The sequence below is a fragment of the Aplidium turbinatum genome, chromosome 6, assembly GCF_918807975.1.
Source record: "Aplidium turbinatum chromosome 6, kaAplTurb1.1, whole genome shotgun sequence".
In the NCBI taxonomy this organism is placed as follows: Eukaryota; Metazoa; Chordata; class Ascidiacea; order Aplousobranchia; family Polyclinidae; genus Aplidium; species Aplidium turbinatum.
The window spans coordinates 27,634,559-27,658,870 of NC_137477.1; the positions used below are offsets into that span (position 1 = coordinate 27,634,559).

The following is a 24,312-nucleotide window of genomic DNA, read 5'->3' on the forward strand; positions in this document are numbered from 1 at the left end:
CGTCTGTGGCTGTTTTCTTGATTGCCTTAAATTTGTTTATGAGCAGTTTTAACGTGGTCTCAACTCGAATGATGCTTATCACCGGAAGGCTGGCACTAACCCAAACATGAACTATATCATTTATCAACTGTCCTTTGACATCAGCAAAACATGGAGGCTTCTTAAAGAACTTGGGATTCGTTTCATTGCATTGCTTGCATAAAAAATTGTAGTGGTGAAGAACGCTTATGTTTGTGGGTAATACATTCCCTGGCAGCTTTTCAAATTTCTGCAATGTCTCACTGGCGCCAAGTCTTGTTTCTGACATAATAGTAATTGAACTAACTACTTCTGTGTACAAATAGCCAATACTTAAATGCTTCTAAGGGTTTTGCTTCTGTAGAAAACATCAAAAATATGAAAAAAACAGTTTTTCGCAATTAACTTTTTTTCCGTTGCAGATAAGGTAGTAAAATGTATTAAGCGCAGATAGGAAGTTGGCCATTCCGAACAAGTTGACACCTTGTCCGTCTTCCTATCTCCTTCCGTCACCGAGATATCGCATATTTCCTGCAAATTTTCCCACGCTTCAAATTTTCAAACTTTGGGGGGCCGCGCACCCTCTAAAAGTCGTCCGATCGAAAAAATATTTTGGATCGGCTATATGTGGCCAAAATCCGATCTGATTAGACCCCAAGCATTTTTGATTTCAAAAATCGTGAAAAAATGAAACATCCTACTACATATATTACATATCAATTAATGAATATTTTGTTCCACTGAGCTATAAAGTCAAAACGTATTTGTTTACCACAACCAAACCACTTGTGACGATTGAATTTGTTAATTCATTATTCGATAAAATGTTTAGAATCTTAAATGATGTCACGTTATTATGCCGATTTGAGATATAATTTTATTCGTGACATCGTATGGATGAAAAACTTTTACAAGAGTAAAAAAGATACACAAATAATAAATATTGGAGAAAATAAGTCTCCTTACAATCGAACAACACAAAAGCGCTGGAACAAAACGTTTTGTTTGAGTGAAAGAATCACTGCAAGCGACCAATGCCAAAAGGTGCGCGTAAGAAGTCATGGGAGTGTGAGGTATCAAAAATTTCAACAGGTTGGTATTTTTCTACATCAATATGACATTAGTTACTACTTTAAAAAATCTATATCTTTGCTTCTGTATAAAAGCATTTACAAACATCAGTGGTTTTAACCTGTTAAGTGCGTATGACGACAATTGTCGTCCGAGACAGTCGCTTTTGCTGTTCGTATGACGACAATTGTCGTCCGAGACAGTCGCTCTTGCTGTTCGTAAGACGACAATTGTCGTTTTCGTGATCGCAGCTATTCATGGCACTTTTAATTTCGCTTTGTCTGGAATGCGCAATTATGACGTGTGAAGAAACATAGATGCATTGTTTACACTACAATAACGATTGCAGCCTGACGGAAATCATTAATCCCTATACCACTCTATTACAATATTAGGTAGCTTCTGCACTCACCTACAATATAACCACAATTGCAAGAATAAAAAGATTTCATCCTAAATGTTTTCTTTTTTTTCTGAAATGGCTTCCTTCCGGTGTATAAAATTCGAACCACATCATGCGCGTTCAGTCAGTGTGAAGTCATTTTGATGTAATGTTGCAAGCAGTTTCAGAAATATTTTGTTGTGTTCGAAAACATATTTTGTAACATATAGCCAACAAAACGATAGGGTTTTGTGTTGCTGCTAAAACAAGCATCAGAAAATGATACCGTTTGAATATTTCCAAACTAAACTTACGTGAACTTTGTTTAGTGTCCTATAAATGCTTAGAAATTATTCTGTTCTGTAAACTGATTTATTTTGTTCTTCATAATAAACAAATAGCTAAATAACTTCACAAGGGTGAAAGGCATAATCACTTGAGTAATGCGATACACCAGAACACAATAGTCCAGCCGGAGACGTCTCCGCAATAGTCGATGAAAAAGTAAAGCAATATACGTAAAAGGAAATTGCTGAACAAAAGAATATTGTGCTGCGTCGTGGGGGTTCCCCAATATCCTAGCAAGCAATAATGCAACGAAAAATACTGCGAGTGATCAAATTAAATACGCACAGTAAGGGAAGTTTCGCAAATTTAATTCCGCACTTAAACGGGTTAATCAGGGATATCTAAAGAAGGGGGTGCGAAGGCTCACAGCGATTGCCTTATTCTTGTGACACTACCAGGGCGGTAGTTTGTAACGCGTTAAACATGCGATTTTTTTTACAATTGCAGAAAGTTTTGCTGTGCAGCTGGTACAGTCAGCTACAGAAAACAGTTAGCAAATGTCACATCATAGAGCATATTTTAAGAATACGTGTTTGAAAAGACAGTTGAAAAGTTACCAGTAAGCTGTTTTTTTTTCTTAACAAAGCCTTTGCAAGTTTGCAGTAGGCTAGATGTAAAGCAAGTACACCATGAGCATAAGGGTATTTCATTTTTTCACCATTTCTGAAACTCAAAATGCCTGGGGTCCCATCTGGTGGTATTTGGGGTAAAAAGTTTACCCCAGGTATTTTGAATTTCAAAAATGGTGAAAAAATGAAACACCTTAATGAGTATGCAATTAGTATCAAGGACTGATGCTATATTAAACTACTATCGGTGCCAATTGTCATTTTACGGTAAATAGAGATTATTTACAATAAACAGAAGCCCTTCTATTGTCAGATGTATTAAAAGCCTTCGTATCCCCTTCTTTAGATATCCCTGGTTTTAATCACCCCGTCCTAACCACAAAACAAGCAAGTAAAGTAGCTAAGCTCATCATACCCAAGAACAAATACAGACACTAGATACCACTAAATACAGACACACTAGAATGACTAGATAGACACAAGATACAGACACATTGATACCACTAAACAGTTATCAACAAAAGTTCAATGATTTTGATATCTTAGTTGTTCCACTTCTCTTTCCAACTGTTCTAGCTTTGTTTGCAAAGCTTCTTTGTTAAGTTGCAACCGTTTTATTTTGTTTTTGTGTTCTTTTTTATCACAGCCATGTACGTGAGACAACAAATGTTCTTTTTCCTTTTCCCATTCAACCTTCTCTTCTAACTATTTCACTCTACTTCTCAATGATTGGTTGTCAGATGAAACATTATTTATCTTTTCATGTAATGTTTTAATTTCTTCTTTCAGAGACACAGACAGCTTGTTAAATTCATTCCGCATTGTTGTCATAAATTCTGCCACTGTCTGAGAATTAACATTTTCGTTATCTTTCCAACAACCATCGGAAAAAGAAGGGTCTATTTCAGGTCCAACGTCACCGTATTCTGACGCCAAATCGTCTTGTGATTGCATTGGAATAGTAAGGAATTGCACTGATGATGTAGCGCCATCTAAAAGTATTGTCATTTAAATCTTTGCAGGACAATTGTTTTAATACAAGCAAATTTTACAACTAGTTACTTTTAAATCTAACAGTCAGGATTAAGTAAATAAGAATAGTAACCCAAGTAAACGATTAAGAAGTTATATATCACATAAACTTATGGTTGTTGTTGTTGAAAAAAGAATAACAAAGTTTTATTATAACCACTCTTCTTATCGAAAATGCCTCATCACTTCATAGGCAATTCATTGTGTTTGCATTCATCCTTCTGCTGGGCACAAACAAACTGGGTTAAGCTGAGAACACCGATACTCTGAATCGGAAGAATGAATATCCTGTTTTGAAGCAAATTGTTCAGCCTGTACAGTGTACACACAAACCCATTTTTCTAAGTTGTTTTTGCCAAGACTGCAGAGTTTGCGATTCGGTTTTGTTGCACTACAATATTAGAATTTTTGCGTACCATTTCAGTTGCGAAAATGCCTTAGTCAGTGTAAACTTCAACAATCTATTAACATTAAAATTTAACTTCAGTTTAAGTGAAGAAAACATGCTTGCGAATTTTTTCTTCAGCTTCGCTGATCAGGTATTCTAACTCTATCGTTTTCCACGACTTGTAAAACGTCTTGATATGTTTCCTCATCTATAGCTGCAGAAAGTCATATGATAGCTTGACACCTCTTTTAGCGCTATCATTGACAACCATAACGCTCTTCACTTTTCCACATACTTACTCAAAACCAGAGCATGCTTCCCACTCTTTAACTAGACATTTAAAAAATTGAGTATCAATATTTAAAATTTTAAAGAAGTTCCACGATGATGGACCAATAAATAAAGCCAAAGAATCAAAGTAGCCTACTGTAGCATTGTGACAATGTAGGCTTGCCAAATCCGTTCCCAAATCTTTTATCAAAATGAAACTTTTTTCTGCATGAAAATAGTTTTTCAAGCATTTTATATTTTTCACTGTTGCAAACACTCAAGATAGATTGCTAAAGAGTGAGAGAAGAACCAACTCTTCAGTAAGAAACCAAGAGAAATGATGAAGCTCTACTCTTTGAATCATTACAAAACCTTCAGGCTGGATGCATCTCTGAACTTCAAGTGTGCTTCTCTTCTTCTTGCGTATGAGGTGATAGTAGTCACATTATTTCATCCAGGCACTGCAGCCATTGAACTGTGTTGCTATCAAGCGCTGTAAGATTGGTATTTCCATTTTGAGGTCCGTCAATCGGGCAGTGATGAATGATGTGTTGTGCGGTTTAAAAGGCTGCTCCACATACACAGAATGACAATTTGGCAAGACCCCAGTGAAACATAATATAAGTAAAAAGTCCCACTCCAGTGCGAAGACGATTGAGCTATACCCAATCTTTGCAGGGTATTTCTGATCCTGGTGGGAGTGAGGTGTTTTTGGAGATACTGTCAACTGCTCAGGTCCTGTAGTCGGATCGCAACGTTCACTCCAGACTCTTTGAAGGTTGAATTAGAATCATAAAGATCTGTAGCATGATAAAAGGGTTTGCAAGATTTAAGACGTGGAGGTACCAAATAAAGTTGTTCCTTAAGAATCAACTGATTTAAGGGATGATATTCATCCAATAGAGCTCGCTGTGTTAGCTGGTGCACCAATTTGTCTCTCGGCAGGTTGGCTGGGGAAATCCCTGACGGAGAAGAGTGCTTAAGGCAGTAATCTCAGATTTCTATTTACGCTTTCTGGAAGCTGCAAACTTGCCGCTCTTCAGTCGGCCACAGACCAACATGCAGTCAAAGCAGAAGATGCAACTCGCAGCAGTGAAGAGTGACTGTAGTCTCTTCTTGAGGCTGTATACTGCATGCCAATCACGTGACGGGGATCTTGGCCAGTTCTTCTCCAATGAGAACCAGGCAGCTCCACCTTCATTATCAACAGGAGGCCAACTGCGCATTGGAGTCAAAGCAGATCTACTACACTGCCTGAAATCAGATCAAACTGAAACTACAAGAGCTCATGTGGTTGATGTCATAATCCTTGATGGGGCAGCTATTGTTCAAATGTTTAATCCTATAGCGGAAAAGACCTTTGAAGAGTATATGAACACAGTTTTTGCACCTTAAATCTTCACTTAACTGGAAAGAGTGGCTTCTTCTACAGTTATGCCTAAGAACTGGAAGGACTTCCTTTGTGTTGAACAAAACAAGCCTGAACTCTTTGGTTTCTTGTCACGAGAGACCATTCACCTTCCAATAGCTGATGGCAAGAAAATGTATGCGACCTGTGAAATAAATTGATGTCCTGTGCTCTCCTGTCGAGTCCTACTTGCCCAACCTCTCCCCATGTTCTCAGGAGGAGGCGGATACACGCATGCTTCTACATGTGGAAAGAGGAAGGTGACCATACACACTGTGTAGATACTGATGTCATGGTACTGGCTGTGGCTTCCTTCAACCAAATTAACCATGACGAGCTGTGGATAGCTCTTGGTACTGGGTCCAGCTTCCAGTACATAACTGTTCACCGCTTGGCTGCCGCCATGAACCCCAGACGACGTGATACTCTCCTGCGGCCTTCATGCCCTCACAAGGTGCGACACTGTGTCTGCATTCGCTGGCAGAGGGAAGAAGACTGCCTGGGAGATTTGGACAGTTTTCCCAGAGGTGACTGATGCCTTCGAAGAACTACTACACATGCGAAGTGATGTCAGTGAGGTGTCAATGTCACTGCTGGAGCACTTCGTCGTGCTGATGTATGACCGCACCAGTGACATCTTCGAAGTGAAAGACGCTACCAGGAAGTGAAAGACGCTAGGAAACAGCTCTTCGCACACAAATCGACGGCTCTAGAAAACATCCTTCCTACACAGGCAGCACTCCAGCAACACATCAAGCGGGCATCTTTCCAGGCCAACTGCTGGAACCAAACTCTGGTCCTGAATCCCAAGTTTCCGAGCCCATCTGACTGGGGCTGGACATGGGAGGCTTGTGGGTGGCAGCCTCTCTGGACGACACTGTCAGAGGGATCAAAATCTTGCCAAGAACTGATCCACTGCAACTGCAAGAAGGGATGTACCGGCTGCAGCAAGTGCACCAAGGCTGCACTGAAGTGCACTGTATCATGTGCATGTTCAAGAGACTGTTAGCTGCGATGACACACTTCGGGATTTATGCGGCAATATGGCTAATTCGTCTGTATTTCATTACCGATATGTACTATTTATGTGTCTTGAGGCCCAGCCTGGCCTCACTGTACTTCAAGCTTTTATAGCCTCTGTCTAATGTACATTAAACATTACATTGCAGCAAATTATCATAACATGTCTTTCAAATAATTCCCGAGACAAACACACTGTACCGGAATCGTGAAAAACTGTAATTTAGGCCATGTTTAGGTCATTGACCTCTCAAGGTCATCAGAGGTCAAACCTGACTTACCTCCCGATCATTTTAAGTCACAGAGCCAGTTGTTACCAAGCAATCAGAACAATGCATGAAAACTTTACATAAGTTTCGTTACTATTTTATTTCATCATTCTCGCACCAAAATGATCGAAAAAACAAACTCCTATTTTGCCTTTGCGTTACTTCGGATTATATGATTATATTTTTTCAAAGCAACATTATTACTCTCATGCTTTAGTACCGAGATACAATAAACATTGAGTCTTCTGCGATGGTCAACAAATAAAACAAATTACCATTATTGTCTTCTTGAACGGATCCTTGTGGGTGTGAAGTGCTCGGAGATGAAATCTAGACAAAATTTCGCATCTTGTTATAATTTTATGTATTAACTGCTGACCTTATTCAAAAAAGATTGTTGCATCTGTAAATACAACAAAACCATGGCCTACCTTAGAGTTTCTTTCTCACACAAGCACCAGCGATCCATATACTCAGTAGAGTGGGTGTAGCGGGATTGCAAGAAGTTATATAAAAATCATGAGACAATACAAGTTCAAGAAATATACAAGTTGATTTGAAGTGGAAATTCTACTGGTCATGGTGGAGTTGGAATGATGGTAAAAATGGGTTTGGTGAACAGTGCGATTGAAGTACGACATGTAATTCCAGAATTATAGCGGTTGAACTGGCAATTGGGAAATGAAATTGTAACCTTTGTAATCTTGTATGTTCCCCAATGCAGTTGTAGCAGTGAAGAAACGAACTTGTTTTATGACAGTTTGTATATGACAATGTTACAAGAACATGAAAAATGTCTAGTGCTGGGTGATTTTTGTCGCCATGCAAGAAAAGATAGTGAAGGTTATGAAGGTGTTCATGAAGGGTTTGGGTACGGCCTCGGAAATTATGATAGAAGAAGATAGAAGAACCCTAGAAACACAGAAGAAGATAGAAGAACACTGATGTTTTGGGAGAACCCGGCTTCTTTGAAGCAACATGGACAGAGATTATTCATTAAATACGGTTGAAGATTAACAAAACGAAAGCTTAAGAAAATCACGAAAAAAAATTTGTTAGGTAAAAGGAAAACACCTAAATTCCCATAATTCCAATGCGGCTGAAATAAATCAGTGACGTCCCACTGTCATTGGCTATAGTCTGATACAGTAGGCCTACAGGTACGTCCTCGATTATCCGGTCTAGTTGGGACAATAGTTTCAAAAATTTGACTAGATAAGCAAAAAAACGGATAATTGAATTGTTATATTTTAGTCAAGAAAAAAAACAACAACATATAAATGGTAGGCTACAATACAGTATAGAAATTGGAAAAGTTGAATATTGTAACAAGGCAATGTGCTTTTTGCATTGAATGTTCTGTATTCATTTCATGATCACATACATTTTTTTCTTATGTTAAAACAAAACCGACTATTCTGTATTGTACAACCAGCCATCAATATCGGAGGTGGGCTGTTCGTGTCGGTTACATAGTCAAGTGATTAGCACTAGCAAAAGTGTCGATTAAACGCCGCTCATGAAAATGCGACTATGTCTTTGGCCGGTCACTCAAAGGTATGCCTGAAGATGGACACGAAGATTAGCTTCCTTGCCTTTTCGTCCACTTAATCTAAATCTTCAACAACTGGGCGTAAGCCTGGACACGACAAAAATCTTTAACGTCACCCATTCAATATCATATTGCGACAAAGTCATCTTCTTATTCAAATACAACTTTACTCGACAAAGCTGAGCAGTTTTTTAACATCAAAAGTACTTTTGGTTCCCTGTCCTCTTTGGACTGTTCTTTTTTTTATTGATGCAACGAGCATTGTTTGGAATTTTTTCCGTACTGTATCACATAGCCTACTTTCAGCTTGTCTTCAACAGATACAACAACTTTTTTACGTAACCTTTCAAACAAGAAGCCATTTTAAAACTTTAATGCCCATAGGCCTACGCTGGTCAAGCATAATGTACAGTAGTTACAACTCTATAGCTGACTCCACTGCAGGAAAGCAACTCCGATTGTTTTAATGGTGACGCAATGCTGCGTTATTGAAAGTGATGCATCCATGATTGGATTTATCGTAAAGCAAATTTGTCTGAAACAATTCGTGCAACGACTTGAAAACCATAAAATTTTGTAATGTTGTAAAAAAATCAAGTGACCAGATAATGGAGGTACGGATAATCGAGGAAGCGTTGTATTATGTGTAAATTGATGTACCTGCGTTTCGACAAAAGGTGCTTCACAATGTTTAGGAGGTTCATCTGAGACAGTGATAATGGAGTCATAGATACGCTCTCCAGACAGACGGAAAAGGGCTCTAGAAATAAGAATGTACAAATATGACGATATAACAACGGTAAAAATCTGCACAATTTTACGTAAGTTTGAAAACCTATGACATAGCAGTATAATTGACAAGCTTGGGATAACTAAATTATTGTTTAGAAAAGTACTGTGGCAGTACACTTAGGAAAATACCGCCAAGGTTTTTTTTATATATTAGCAGAAAGCCTCTAGTAAATCTACGTACATAAGCAGATTTAACATTAATTATTCTTCCAATACCAGAAGAAATCGATTAATCGTATCAGCCATTTGTCAGACGTTTTGATACGATTATCCGTTTGATAGTTTCAACCAACTTGCTCAACAAAAGAAATTTATTGTGATCAGGTGTTATTGTTGGGATTGTGCAATGTCGCAATGGCCCGTTTCGGTGAGTCCGATCCCTTAAGGGGGGATTTTTTAATTTTTTTTTTTTAAATTATTGGTTACCGTAGCCTAATTATCATTGCCGTGTTAGGGTTAGGGGTTAGGAACTCACCGAATCAGACTCACCGAATAGTAGCAGACCCGTGCAATGTGCATGTGCTAACCTGGGCTTCACAACTGTTTGGTTTAATCTCACAACTGTTCGCAAGTCTAACTAAACTCGGAGTTTATTAGTGCTTTATTACACAACACAGTATTTTCTAGCAAACTCGGCAATCGGACTCCTTTTATCTTTAGCGATCTCTGTGACGTCACAAGAGGAATTCTGTGGACGAGTCTTTGTTTCAAGCGTGCTAACTTTAGACCTGTTGCAGTGTGATTAGCAGGGTTGCCATACCGTCCTTATTTCTAAGATTTGTCCTTATTTTATAGGGAAACATCTTAGAAAAATTAATTGTCCTTATTTCTAAGGAATGTTCTTGTTTTTGACCTGAGTCCTTATTTCGTCTTATTTTTAACACTTACAAATATTCTATATCTTTTTTTGGAATATATCAGTGAGTGGTATCACTTTGATAAGCATCCAACATTCCAACACACATCTACTGGACCCTGCTAAGAGATCAAACAATTGAGTATGAGAAAGTTAAGGGGTTAGCAAAACAAATTGATCCGCCAATGGCAATGAAGCATGAGTTCTTCGATGAGGTCTCGGCTGTCATTGCTCTGCTCAAGAAGATTCCAGATGTTGTGTTCCGCAAGGATGAACCTGAGGACAAGCGGATGAAGATCTTCAGTAGAGACGAAAATTTTCTGTTGCTCTACAAGCTGGTTAGTGTCATCGTCTCTCTTCCGGTCAGTAATGCGTTTGTGGAGCAGGTGTTCTCTCTTGTTTCGGCTCAGTGAACCAAGAAAAGTAGCAGACTTAGTGAAATGACAGTTAAATCTCCTAGCTACATGTAAAGGTAAGTCTAGACTTGAGCTGTCATAAAATGCAGAAAATATCTACGAACAAGGAGTTGCTGGAACAGATCGTTTCTGGCAAAAAACTATAGCCTTTGATATATCATAACTCGTATAAGCGCAAAGATTTGTTCAAAAACGTCTGTTTCGTATGAAAATTATTTTTAGGTTGTCCTTATTTTGGGGTCCCTGTCGATGGCAACCCCGGTGATTAGAGATGTAAGTCGTTTTTTTGTGCTTGTCTTTAAATGTTAACAAATCTGTACTTATGCTTCTCTAAAATGTTTGCTCTCAAATAATCAAGACATCAATGACCGAAAAAAAACCCCAGGTTTACATGGTCACAACTGGGACCATTTCCAAGACTCATCATCCAAACAGTCCTCATCCTCACAACTTGAAGTTGAGTGGTTCATTGGTACCACTTGCTGAGCATGCAATAACACTTCTGACTTGCAAAACATAATCAAAACTGCAGTTAACTAATTCATAATAAGTCATTCAGACGCGAAAATTTTACACTTACTTTTGCAGTTCTTTGCTATGATAACTGAAAACAGTTGTTGCTTGAAAAATGTATGAAACGATTGGAATACTGTATACCATCAAAAATGAAAAAATAACATAAAAAAAGAATAAAAAATAATGACTAAAAAAACCTAAGCAAGATAAGAAAAAATAAATGAAAAGACCCGGTTTAATAAAAAGCCAGAAGCGACAAAACAATACCTCTGTGCTTTTGTGTCATTTGGAAAGGATAATGTGGCAAGACCATTTTTCACATTGAGAACTCTGCCATCACAATTGTCTGACAAACAATTCAGCTGATTCTCAAGTTCGCGATCGACGTCTTCTGGAAGAGTGTCCGGTATGCTTGTAGGAAGATTGGAAACATACAATTTCGACAGAGATTCACAAATTTTCTGTAAAGTGTTGTGTAAACCAAGATTATACTTGAGTAAAAGTCAAATCCTTCTATTTGCAATTAGTTAGACTACGGTACGTAAAACGTAGTTTAGTCCAAACTTTCTGAATTGCTATGGAGCTTGTGACGTGGCTTGCCTGTTTCTGACTGCTAAATTATTCCGTACAAGCCATTCACTACTTAATAAAAAAAAATTAGGATCAGAAAAATTTAGTGACGAAACCGTCCGTAGATGTCTTGCCATATCGAAGGTAGATTAAGCTCAGGGAATAGTCTACATGTGTTCAGTACTTAAATGGTCATTATGTTCCATTCAGCAAGACGCTGGCTCAAGCATGATGCAGCCTTTTTGATTGTATTTGAAGAAAGTTTACTGAAGATAAACTGCCTGCTATTAGATCAAAAACGATTTTCAGCTCTTTATGATTGAACTGACTCGTGCAAAAATAAATGCATTTGTATTCCCTCGTCATTTGTATTAAAATTTTACAACTTGTCATCAGTCTGCACACTGCCATTGTACTTGGGATTCCTTTAATACTAAGTATCTAATGCCACCTAAGGCAAAGCAGATATTGACACTAAAATTGCACTAAATAAATAACTATCCAAAAATATTAAGAGTACGAACTTTAGGGTAGCATACAGTGAACACAGTCATGAATCTTACTCAGAATTAAGCAATGCGTTCTCAGCGATAAAACATAATGGAAACTAAAAAAAGTTCAGTTGTGAGAATCAAAATGTTGAAAAAGTTTTAAAGATAAGTTTGCATTACCTTAGACTTAGAGGATGGACCAAAAATTTTGCAACCATCCAATAACTCCTCAAAGACATGTGCTTCGGATGCCGCTTTAATCAAATCCTCTTGTGATGTTCTCTTGTGTATCAAAACAACTTTATGCTGGTACTTGTTGATCAGATCATGAATATTGTGTATAAAATAGTGATTGCCTGCGGAATCACACCTCATGATTAACATGCCATTTATAGGGATGGCCACTACGAGACTAAGTTAAAAATTTTGTAAAAAAATTTCTGGATTTTTACTCCAATGCAATAGCAGTCCAATAACACCAGAGCATGACATTTTGGCACAATCCCTTTGAAGTAAGTCAAGTTGAGGTTCACACTTTGTCGTTAGGCGATTTATACATTGGCTCACACTTCGGTATGACTATTTTTGAATGTCATGTCCTAACTAATTTAATCTTCATTGTTGGTTGCGGTAGCATGTATGGGTAGGCCAAACAGTAACGTAACAGCACAGAACTTTCTTGCAAAAGCTATGCTTCTATCGTTAACAATGAAAATTAGTGAAGAAAATTTATTCAAACATATGAGATATTGGCAGTAGTAGCTAGACATAGATAACAGGCCGAGACATTTTCCATTTGCTTCACATCACCTGGTCTCAATCCAAAAATGAACGCGAGCCAACAGTAAACGACATCTTGTTGTTGTCGACCTGTTGCAAGGACATCTCACCACTAGACAACTTGACACGAATTTGTTACTAATCGTGTTACTAAGTAAGATTTGGTTGGGTGAAATTCAGAGAGTGTCGAGTTGTTATGGGGTAAAGGATTTTTGTTGAAAATGAGAGGAAGAATTTATATTAGTTGCGTGAGATCTGCATTGGTGTACGGAAGTGAGACATGATGCTTACGTGAAAACGAAATGGTGATTTAAAAAATAACTAAGAAAGCAACGGTGAAGGCATTTATTCCATTTTTGAAATTATACACTAAGATTTCCATTGGGCGTTCATGGATCCCCTAAAACTAGTCCACGGACCCGAATTTAAGAACCCCTGCTTTATACAGATTGGTGTGAATGTAATTGGTGTGGAGGATGGAGGTGGATCCGACCACCCTTGGTAATGCGCTTGAGCAACGCACGTTAAGGAGTGCTCTCCATTCAGCGACATCTAATGGATGGAATAACTCTCCGGCAGCAAGACTTCAACAATCGGAAACTTCACTCTGTCAATCTCGGTGTCCGGGTCTGCATCAGTGATTCAAAGCCTCTACAAACTGCCAGGATTAAGCTCTGCAAGAAGCTTTCCCAGCCAGATGACAAAGATTCAATCAATCAATCCCCAGATTAAAACTGGACTACTAGGCCTACTACTACATAGCATTTTGAATTATTTAATGACATTGAGGAGAAGTGTGGAAGGAACATATGGAAAATGTTATGAATAAGGAGAATGTATGGGATCATATGACAGAGGTTGATCTGGTGGAGGGTCCAGTGGGAAAGGTTACTCGTGATGAAGTGGTGGAGGCAATGGGGCAAATGAAACTGCATAAAGCAGCCGGTCCATCAGAAGTGAGCGTAAAGATGATAAAAGCAAGTGGAGAGTTGGGAATTGAAGTAATGCTACAACTTAGCCAAAGGGTATTAGATGGAGAGGAAATGCCGGAGGAGTGGAAGCATAGTACTGTTGTTCCACTGTTCAAGAGAAAAGGGGATGTGAGAAGTTGCAGTGCATATAGAGGTGTAAAACTACTAGAGCATGGAATGAAAATTGTGGAGCGAATACTAAAAAAGAGGTTGAGAACATTGGACTGGTGAAATTAAATGATATGCAGTTTGGATTTATGCCAGGAAAAGGTACAGTGGATGCTCTGTTTATATTGAGAAAAATGCAGGAGGAATACCGAGAGAAGCAGAGAAAACTATATATGTGTTTCGTCGATTTAGAAAAGGCATTTGACAGAGTACCAAGGAAAGTGATGGAGTGGGCAATGAGGAAAAGAAGTATACCGGAGGTATTAGTGAGAGCTGTGATGTCTATGTATGAGGATGCAAGAACAAAAGTGAGAGTTGGATCAAATTATTCAAACGAGTTTTTTGTGAAGGTTGGTGTACACCAAGGATCAGTTTTGTCACCTCTGATATTTGCTATTGTGGTTGACGTTGTAACTGAAGGAGTGAGGGAGGGCTTATTGAGTGAAATTTTGTATGCAGACGACCTGGTCTTGACAAGTAATAGTATGGAGGGACTGGAGAGAAAGTTTGAGAAATGGAAAGAAGCATTTGAAACCAAGGGTATGAAGGTGAATCTTGAAAAAACAAAAGTGATGGTGAGTGGAGCAGAAGGAACAGTTGTTGAGAGCAAAGTAGATCCCTGTGGAATATGTGGCAAGAGAGTGATGAGAAATTCAATGCAATGCAAGGAATGTGGAAAGTGGGTACATGCACGATGTGCTAATGTCAAGAGAGCCGCAACAAGATTGGCGAAGTGTTTTGTTTGTGGGAAATGCAGTAAAGGAAGGAATGAAGTGGAAGGCCATGATGATGAGTTCTGCCATGGCATCGAAACAGTGACAGACTTCTGTTATCTGAGTGATCGGATAAATGGAAGTGGTGGATGTGAAGCAGCGGTGACAACAAGGGCAAGATTGGGCTAGGCAAAATTCAGGGAATGTGGGGAAATGTTGTATGGCAGAAAATTTTCACTAAGGATGAAAGGAAAAGTATATCGGAGCTGTGTGCGGCCTGAAATGCTATATGGTAGCGAGACATGGGTATTGAGAGAGAGTGAACTGGCAATCCTGAGAAGAACGGAAAGGTCAATGGTGAGAGCAATGTGTGGGGTGAAAACGAGAAGGGAAAAAAGGACTGAAGAATTGTTGGATATGCTAGAGATGAGAGAGACCATAGACCAACTGGCAAGGGCAAATGGAGTAAGATGGTATGGGCATGTGATAAGGAGGGAGGAAGGAAGTTTTCTTAGAAAGGCACTAGATCTAAAGGTGGATGGGAAGAGGAAACGCGGTCGTCCAAGAAGAACGTGGAAACAACAAGTGAAGGATGAATTTAAAAAAGTCGGACTGAAGGAGGAAGATGCAAGGGACAAGGTGAAATGGAGAAAAGGAATTAAAACAATTGCTGCGCGGAAACAATCGGCCACCCCCACTAGTGGGGAACAAACCGACGATGGATTATGATGATTATTTTGAGCCAATTTTCCAATTAGACAACTTTTCGGCTTGTTTCAACTTGCAAGCAGTGGGCTATTTTCTAGTGGGGATTAACCGGTTCAATTCAGAGTCAAAGAGAAAAGTCGGCTCCCTTTGAGATTAAAACTGGCTCTTCCCATCCACCTTTAGATCTAGTGCCTTTCTAAGAAAACTTCCTTCCTCTCTCCTTATCACATGCCCATACCATCTTACTCCATTTGCCCTTGCCAGTTGGTCTATGGTCTCTCTCATCTCTAGCATATCCAACAATTCTTCAGTCCTTTTTTCCCTTCTCGTTTTCACCCCACACATTGCTCTCACCATTGACCTTTCCGTTCTTCTCAGGATTTCCAGTTCACTCTCTCTCAATACCCATGTCTCGCTACCATATAGCATTGCAGGCCGCACACAGCTCCGATATACTTTTCCTTTCATCCTTAGTGAAAATTTTCTGCCATGCAACATTTCCCCACATTTCCTGAACTTTGCCCAGCCCAATCTTGCCCTTGTTGTCACCGCTTGTTCAGTTATCATTTGTCTAATATAAATGCTGTGCTATTGCAACCAACTAGCCATGATTTAAAAATATATACTTTAGTCGAGATAACTAGGCAAGGTACCAAAATAATCACATAACAAAATGAATCAATACCTTAATTAAGTTAATTGTGACAAAGTGAGAACACTACTTGACAAACGAATTTAGTATCAAACAATATGCAAAATAGTGTTTTGTGATGTTCATGGTGGGATGGCGCAACAGACAAAGCGTTTGCTTTCCAATAAATCAAACCTGGATTGAGGTTAACCTAGTTGTTGAATACCACCACTCACCTCTCTACCCATGGTGTATCAAATTGGGTGGGCATAATTACTAAAGGAAAGGAACTTTCCACTCACTCTCATTAGCGCCAGAGGCTAAGCATTGATTATATGAGAACCTTATTTTCTCTCCAAGAGGATCAGTGACTGAGTAGTGAGTATAAGACCGTGACCTTTCATGTGGAATGCAGACTAAAAACATGAAGCATAATACCTGTGATAATCACAACAGTCACACTCATTCCAAAAACATCCCACTGTTCTCCAAAAGATTGAATGTCACGTTTCAACTTGTCTGCAGCCGCATTTTTTTGAGTTGCCTTCACATGACAAATTTCAACCTGCGTATAAAACGTGGAATTCCATAACAGCTATTTTCCAAAACCACAAAACGTCAGAAACAGAAATAGGTCTCTAAATCAGCATAAACGTATGATTATACAATAAAAAATGGAATGATAACATTTTTTTTTACTTTAAGCAAAAAGAGAAAGTGTCTCTGCAAACATTTGTTAGATTGGCCCATGATGTAACAGAAAAGATTTAACAAAGGATACAAGCTGGTTTATATAATTATAATAAGCCAACAAATAAAAAATAAAAAAAATCGTATGTGGAGCTGCATGTAGGCTACTTGAGAAGTTGCTGATTTTTTTCTTTTGATTGGAAGCAACCACAAATTGGTGAGTGGAAACATGTCAAAAAAAACTTTTTTTTCAGATATGTTTGTTAAGCCCTTGATTTGGGACATTGAGTCCCTAAAGTTACGTGCCAAAATGGAGATACTAACTATTTCACATGGACCAAAACTCTTTTCAACATAAATCACACAACAGCAGATGTATTCATGTTGAGCCCACAAACCACCATAACTACCAACTACAAAGTTTAAATAAAATACCATAAGGATTTAAATTTTACTGTTCTATAAGTTGCAAGGCTGTACATCAGTTCCATCGACTTAAATTGGTTTTCCAGAAAAAAAACATCCTGGCTTGTAAAATTTCCACTTACTTTCGCATCATCAAGATCTTTTTGTAGTTTTTCACTAAGTTTTGTTGCGTCCACTGCTGTTCTAAAAACCTTTTCACTGAGACCTGTAAATAAACTTTAAAGTAACCTAAAAAATTAATCTACCGGTACACACTGAAAAAATGTTTTTGAAAATGTATTTAAGCTGAATTCCTTAGATTAGGGTAGAGTTACAATTTACATACTGTATATACAATTATACATCACCAATTTTTCTTAAAAATGATACAAATCAAGTCATTACGACATCTCTCTTTCAAAAATATATAATTAAACAGACAAAACCTTCCTGTCATTTCATACCTGAACCATGGTGCTGTCGTATCAACCTAACTAGGTCAAAAGCTGACTTTTTTGCAGGTACTTGGCAGTTTTCTATGTCCCAAAAATATCCGATAGAACTCCTTTGAAAAGGCTGCTGCAATTTGTACAAAATGAGCAAAACATCAGTGAAGCAATAAAACATCTTGTATGATTCTGTTTTTACTTTTCACATTCATCAGATAAATGTTGCAACTTCTATTAGAAAAGAGAAATAAAACAGAGTAACCTTAGCGAGTTTAACATACTTTTTTATTGTGTTACATTAAATGCAGTATTATAAATTGTTAAATGTCATTTTCAGTAAAGTATATATAATAAATTTTTGATCATATTTCATTCAACATAGAAAGCTAAGTAACATCGAATATCATTAGCTACCGTATTTACTTGATTGTAAGCCGCGCTTGATTGTAAGCCGCCCTTGATTGTTAGCAGCATGTAATAGTGTTAAAAATTTAATGTAAGCCGCCCTTGAATGTAAGCCGCAAATACTGTTTACACGCAAAGCTGAAACTGCAGTACTCTCCAAATTTACCGGTAAGTTCATTAAGTACCGTACCATAAATAAAACTGACAACTCCTTTTTTTCTTTCGAATACACGTCATAAATGCATGTGACAATTTAAAATGCACGTCACAAATTTACAATTGTCGGCATCAGACAACGCAGTACGGCAAAACATCTATGGCAAAGTCGACAAGGAAAAAGGCAAAAACAAAAAAAATGTAAGCCGACCTTGAATTTAAGCCGCAAACATGATGGAAAAAAAACTTTAAAAGCCACGGCTTACAATCAAGTAAATACGGTATGGGTGGTGTAATAATTGAACTACATGTATTAGCAAACATTAACAAGCATACAAAGGCATAAGATGTTGAATTCATCAAAGATAGTCTGAAACATAAAGCATAATGAAGAGCATTGTTGATAACAGTACTGTACATGTAAGGGAACGTTCAAATATTACGTAACGCCTTCGAGGGGGAGGGGGGGTTTATGCAAAGCATTACGTTAGCGTCACATCGGGGGGGGAGGGGGTTCAAGCAAAGCGTTACGTAACGCTTTCGAGTACGGAATGGTAGTTTTTCGTGCTGAATTCGTAGTGAAAAAGCGTTACATGGGGGAGGGGGGAGATTGAAAAAAGCGTTACGTTGTCGTTACATGGGGGAGGGGGGGTCAAAAATTCGGAAAAAAAGCGTTACGTAATATTTGAACGTTCCCTAAGCTATTATTATTAGGGTGGAGTGAAAAAGACTTTTTTTAATTTCAAAAAAAGGTAGTGCTAAAATGAGGGCATATTGCTAAAAAACAACTTTGAAAGTGATTTTGGGGAGTAGGTCTTAATAGGGGCAGGCCTACCCCCACTTTTAGGGACCAAAATCCCCCAAAATTGATAAATGGTCATAACTTTGGAACCAGTTGAGCTAAGGAGTTGGTTGTTGTGTCAAATGATTCAGAACTACCATGTTACTATCTGTTCTAAGAGAACTTTTTTCTCTATCTGCACTATGAAAAGAGTTATAATAAAATGTGTGATTTTAGCTCATAAGTTAATTGTACTGTAAGCTACCTGCAGCATGGAGTCTATTCAAACTGATAAATAACTTAACAGTTTGAATTTTTGGATATCCTCTTACGCTGCTGTTGGTAATTTCTTTGCTTTACAAGAGTTCAAAAACCAGCTTCAACAAATAAAAGTTGTATCTTCAGTATAATTATATTGACAATTAGACATCCGTAGTTTTCTGTTATAAAAATCAGTTTCAGCATGGCTATCTGGAACAACCTGATGCAAATTGTGATCAAACAACTTTGTCATCGGCAAGATCAGTTCAGCAAAGGAAATTTTTAACTCCAAAAATCAATTTCAGTGTAAAATCTTACTATAAGCTGGTAAACCTTAATGAGCCAGATATGATTAAACCACCACTAACACATTCTCTCTCCTTAGAGGAAATACAAAAGGCAAACCATACCCCTTTAAGGTTTTCATGTCCATGTCATAACCAAGCAGTTGAGAGACTTATCAAAGTGGTTACAGAGGCAAGCACACCGGATTATCAAAACAGAGATGGAATAATCCGACAGAAGTTACGATCTCGCAAACTCATGAAACGATTTGACACTAAAAGGCAATTTGTTGGATGATAAACTGATTTATGACAACGAACAATTTGATTGTATCTTGAGCAATAGACATTGTTCTGAGCTAACATTTTACATGGTAAAGTTTCCACTTTGTTATGACTGCCATTCATTTTACAATGCGCAAATTGTGCATTAGGCACCCAAAATTCTAAAGTCTCTTGCAAAGTCTCTTGTCCGCCCCGATAGCTCAATTGGTTAGCGCGTCACTTCTGGAACGAAGAAGCTTCAAGATCAAGCAACGCTGGTTCGACTCTCGGGGTGTGCGCTTGAGCAACGCACGTTAAGGACTGCTCTCCATTCAGCGGCATCTAATGGATGGAATAGTTCCCCAGCAACAAGACTTCAACAATCGGAAACTTCACTCTGTCAATCTCGGTGAGCGGGCCTGCGTCAGTGATTTAAAGCCTCTACAAGTATGCGAAACTGCCAGGATTAAGCTCTGCAAGAAGCTTTCCTAGTCCGAGGATAAAGATTCAATCAATCAATCACTACCAATAGCAATTAGACAAGATATTTTACAATATTTATAGTCAGGTATAACCCATAAAAGCCTGAAATGATAAAATTCCCAGGATTGTTATTTATAGCAAGGTGTTAGTTAACTAAATCAGTTTATTGCCCATTACTTAATACTGTGTTGGTTCTTATGAGCAGCAACTATTCAACAGTGTATACATTTCACATTACTTCTAATCTACGCTGTCATGTACTATATATTCTGTAGGCCTATAGCCTACCATGTTTTATATGTAGGCCTATCAATGTCCTTAATAATGACCAAGTAACTTTCTACAAACTTTTCAAGCGCATACAGCCCAACACTTTCTTGTTGGGGAGCCATACACGTATCAATATATCATTATTATCTAAACATGACATGATATTTTCATATATGATGTAACCCTACTGTCTAGGCTATAGGCCTATACAGTACTACAAACATAAAATAAAGAGCTAAAATCACATTATTTATTATAACTCTTTTCATAATGCAGATAGAGAAAAAAGTTCTCTTAGAACAGACAGGAACATGGTAGTTCTGAATCATTTGGCACAAAAACCAACTCCTTAGCTCAACTGGTTCCAAAGTTATGACCGTTTATCAATTTTGGGGGATTTTGGTCCCTAAAAGTGGGGGTAGGCCTGCCCCTATTAAGACCTACTCCCCAAAATCACTTTCAAAGTTGTTTTTTAGCAATATGCCCTCATTTTAGCACTACCGTTTTTTTGAAATTAAAAAAAAAGTCTTTTTCACTCCACCCTAATTATTATTTTTTTCTCAAGCATTTGTTTTATTCTTTTCTATGCAATCTCACTACTTCAATTAACTGTTACAATAGGCTCTAACTTAATAAAATGTCAAACCGTTTTAGCAGGTTCCACTTTGTACGATGAGAAAGAAGTCTTTCCTACTGGTCCTGAAACACAACAACTGTATTTTCATGTGGTATAGATGCGAGTATTTTTTTTTATGTAAGCACAATAAACATTTTTTTAATATTTGACAAACATTTGAAAGTCTAAAAAATTTATTTTTGTTTTAGTTTTTGTAAAGTTTAAGCAAAACCACAAGTTTTTCACATACCCCTTGTGCTGACTTTGTCTTCAGGTTTCAGCATGATAATTTTTTTTTGCTTGACTTCCGATAAATCAAAAACCTAGCAATATAGCTCATCTCATTTTGATTTAGGTATTAATATAGTTAAATAAGAGATAATATGGTCTGCTTAAGTGATAATATAGCTTTACAGAATGTTGTTTAATGTGAATATTTTCTAGAGACTTTCTTTAGTCAAATGTGGCTGAAATACCATATAGTTCCAACTTTGTACTTGATGTGTAGTATGCACAATTGCATTCCACTGATCTAAACAACTCTATATGAAAAAAGAGGTAGTGGTAAATCAGTAGAGTCGTATACCTCGGTGGAGTCAGATGGACTACTTAAAAGTTTACACGCAACAAATTTACTGAAGTTGGTAAGTGATCCATTTCCAGATTTCATGCGGTTTATTGGATTGACCCTGCCCTGGTCAATATTTATGTGACATGATATTTGCTTAGTCCATATATCCTAGTTATTTGGATACAATAGGCTGTTCCAAGTTTTTGGTTACATGTGTAGTCTAGTAGTCTTCTTTCATGTTAACCTACTTCTTTATAGCTTTGGCAAAATGTCGAAATGCTTTTATCTTCGAACTGACAAAGCCTTTGACAATTTATTCCTGGTGGTTTGGTTAAGATTGTTGAAGTTTTGTTGCTGGAGAATTATTAAATCCATTAGGTGCCATTGAATGGAGGGCAGTCCATAAAGTGCGTTGTTCAAGCGCGGGCAACACTTAAAGGCGGAAACGCGGAAATAAGCCGAGCGTGAAATGGCGTATTGTCCGCAGAAGTAGCGCTTTAACACCGATGTAGAAAACGCGGAAATACGATCTTGGATTCCTAAACAGGAAAAAGGCGGAAATGCAATTTTTAACAACTCAATACCAAACATTTTCTTATGTTGAAATATATATCATTGAAAGATATTGTTTAGAAGCCATTGTGAGGTCATTAAATACTTTGACTGTTTTAATTCCACAGTTATTGGAGTAAATTGCAAAATTTACTGGAATTTATTGAGATAGGCAAAAGGCGGAAATGCGATTTTTAGCCACAACTCAATACCGAACATTTTCTTATGTTGAAATATCATTGAGTTATCGCTATGTTAAACAATATGGACGCCAAGATCGTATTTCCGCGTTTTCTATATCGGCAGTAAATCGCTGGTAGTTCTGCGGACAATACGCCATTTCACGCCTGGCTTATTTCCGCGCTTCCGCCATTTAGTGTTGCCCTTCAAGCGCATATGCCAAGAGCCCTAATGCATGTTGTATATTTAAGGTTTGTATCTTCCAGCAAAACACAAAGTTGCGTTTGCATAATAAATATATCAAGGTGGCAGAATAAAACTTTGTAAGGTTCATTTCCAACCATTCAATTGTAAAAGTTTGGTACAATTTTATTTATCTGAAAAGTGGCTTGTCTTCTCATGGTGTAACATGTGGTTAGCTTGAAAGATATATACAAGACTGTTAACATATATTGGCTAACAAATATTAAACTTTTCTACTTTACTTTGTAGGAGCTAGGTAGTGAAAGGGTAAAAATTAAGCTGTTGAAAGCTATGAAGCTTCCTGATTTTCAAGTAAATATGCTTATTTGCATTTATTAAGTGAAAAACACACAGACTTGGTGAAGTTTGTCTATGAATTAAATGCAATGGCCCAAGGGAGTAAAGCATATTCTTTTGTGGTATGCCAAGGTAAGGTAGTCTTTGCAGGAGGTGTGATTACCAACTACTTTTGATGAGATAGAACAGAAGAGTACCGGTACAAGTTTGGTAGGCTACTCAAAAAGTGACGCATTTTTTGTCATGCTATTTAAATGTCTTGCGAGAAGACATAATCGCATGTCTTTAATCAACTACCGGTACCTGTACTTACACCTCATCTGTCAAATACCTTGTCTGGATGTGCATGACCATGCAACACAATCCTACAAACCAAGTTCACATTGTTTTCCTTAAAACCAGGCGACGTTGAGCGACCTGCAATCGTGATACCCCCCTATTCAAGGATAATATGCGTGTCTGTGACAGCAGGGGACCTGGAGCCAAACCATGCTTCACAACATATCATACCATTACATTTTTTTTTTCATTTTGCGCAACGCTCAGAGTTACATACCATTGCATTGCCTAAATAAGACTGATTACACTGTGCAATACAGAGGATACCGGTAACCTACCTTTATATTAGAGATGTACCGATATATCGGTATAGGCGATGCCGATATCAGCCATATTTTGTTGAGTATCGATATCGGCAAAATTTGGTCGATACTAAACATGGTCAACGAGTTGCCAACAAGTAGCCAAAGTTTTCGACTACTGTCTGAACTGAATTGCAGATCACTTCTCATAGTCTGGTCGCTTAAGTGTTAGTTGCTCTATACTTCACTCTATTTCAAATACCACCAGGTTAGCAAAAGTATATTGACCCAACTAAAAACACAAAAAATTACAATAAAAATGGCAGCTCTTACCTTCACAGCAGACGAAGCAAAAAGACAGCAGCAGAGCGACCAACAAAGGAAAAACCTAGAACATCACACAACTCAGGCGAAAGAGAAAAGTAAAAAAAGAAAACTAATCGGGGAAAAAATGATGGTTTGCCAAAATGAGAGAATTGAAAGTAGTTACTTTTAGCGCCAAAAAACTCTCTTTCGCAAACCATCGTTTTTTCCCGATTAGTTTTCTTTTTTCAATTTTCTCTTTTGCCTTAGTTGTGTGATGTTCTAGTCGTTACCACCAACAAAATACGAACACCGTGTGCTCGAAATCAACCGAGCGTGAAACAATTTAAAACATTTAAGAAAAGGGAGTCGAGTTTCTAACAACAACCGCAGTTGTTTCTCAATGTCAGTTGCGAACCCTTTTTATTCATTGAAGTAGTGTGCCTGCCTCTGCACACACTGTTGAAACAAAATAAATTGACTTGACTGTGTGTGTGAATGTGTAGTTATATTTACTGTTATGGAGTGGTGGCTGACTAGATGACTGCTTATGGTCTTTCGCTACCATCCTGATTGCGCCAA

The 24,312-nt window shown here is 37.9% G+C and overlaps 1 protein-coding gene across 2 annotated transcripts; it reads right to left on the reverse strand.

The window, feature by feature from the left end:
* Positions 1 to 1,523: 1,523 nt before the first annotated feature.
* Positions 1,524 to 23,856, reverse strand: LOC145772220 (meiosis regulator and mRNA stability factor 1-like). 2 transcript variants are annotated; one of them, XM_082584072.1, is made up of 11 exons: positions 23,761 to 23,856; positions 21,254 to 21,326; positions 21,034 to 21,086; positions 17,499 to 17,613; positions 17,178 to 17,260; positions 16,378 to 16,504; positions 12,149 to 12,324; positions 11,175 to 11,368; positions 8,988 to 9,087; positions 7,051 to 7,105; positions 1,524 to 3,380 (listed from the first exon to the last, which is right to left on the reverse strand). In XM_082584072.1, the coding sequence occupies exons 2-11, from the start codon at positions 21,285 to 21,287 to the stop codon at positions 3,094 to 3,096; spliced, it is 1,224 nt and encodes a 407-aa protein (XP_082440198.1). In that variant the 5' UTR covers positions 21,288 to 21,326; positions 23,761 to 23,856; the 3' UTR covers positions 1,524 to 3,093. The 2 variants fall into 2 exon arrangements, with proteins under 2 accessions (XP_082440198.1, XP_082440197.1); XM_082584071.1 differs by lacking the exon at positions 23,761 to 23,856 and having other exon boundaries at positions 21,254 to 21,876.
* Positions 23,857 to 24,312: the final 456 nt, after the last annotated feature.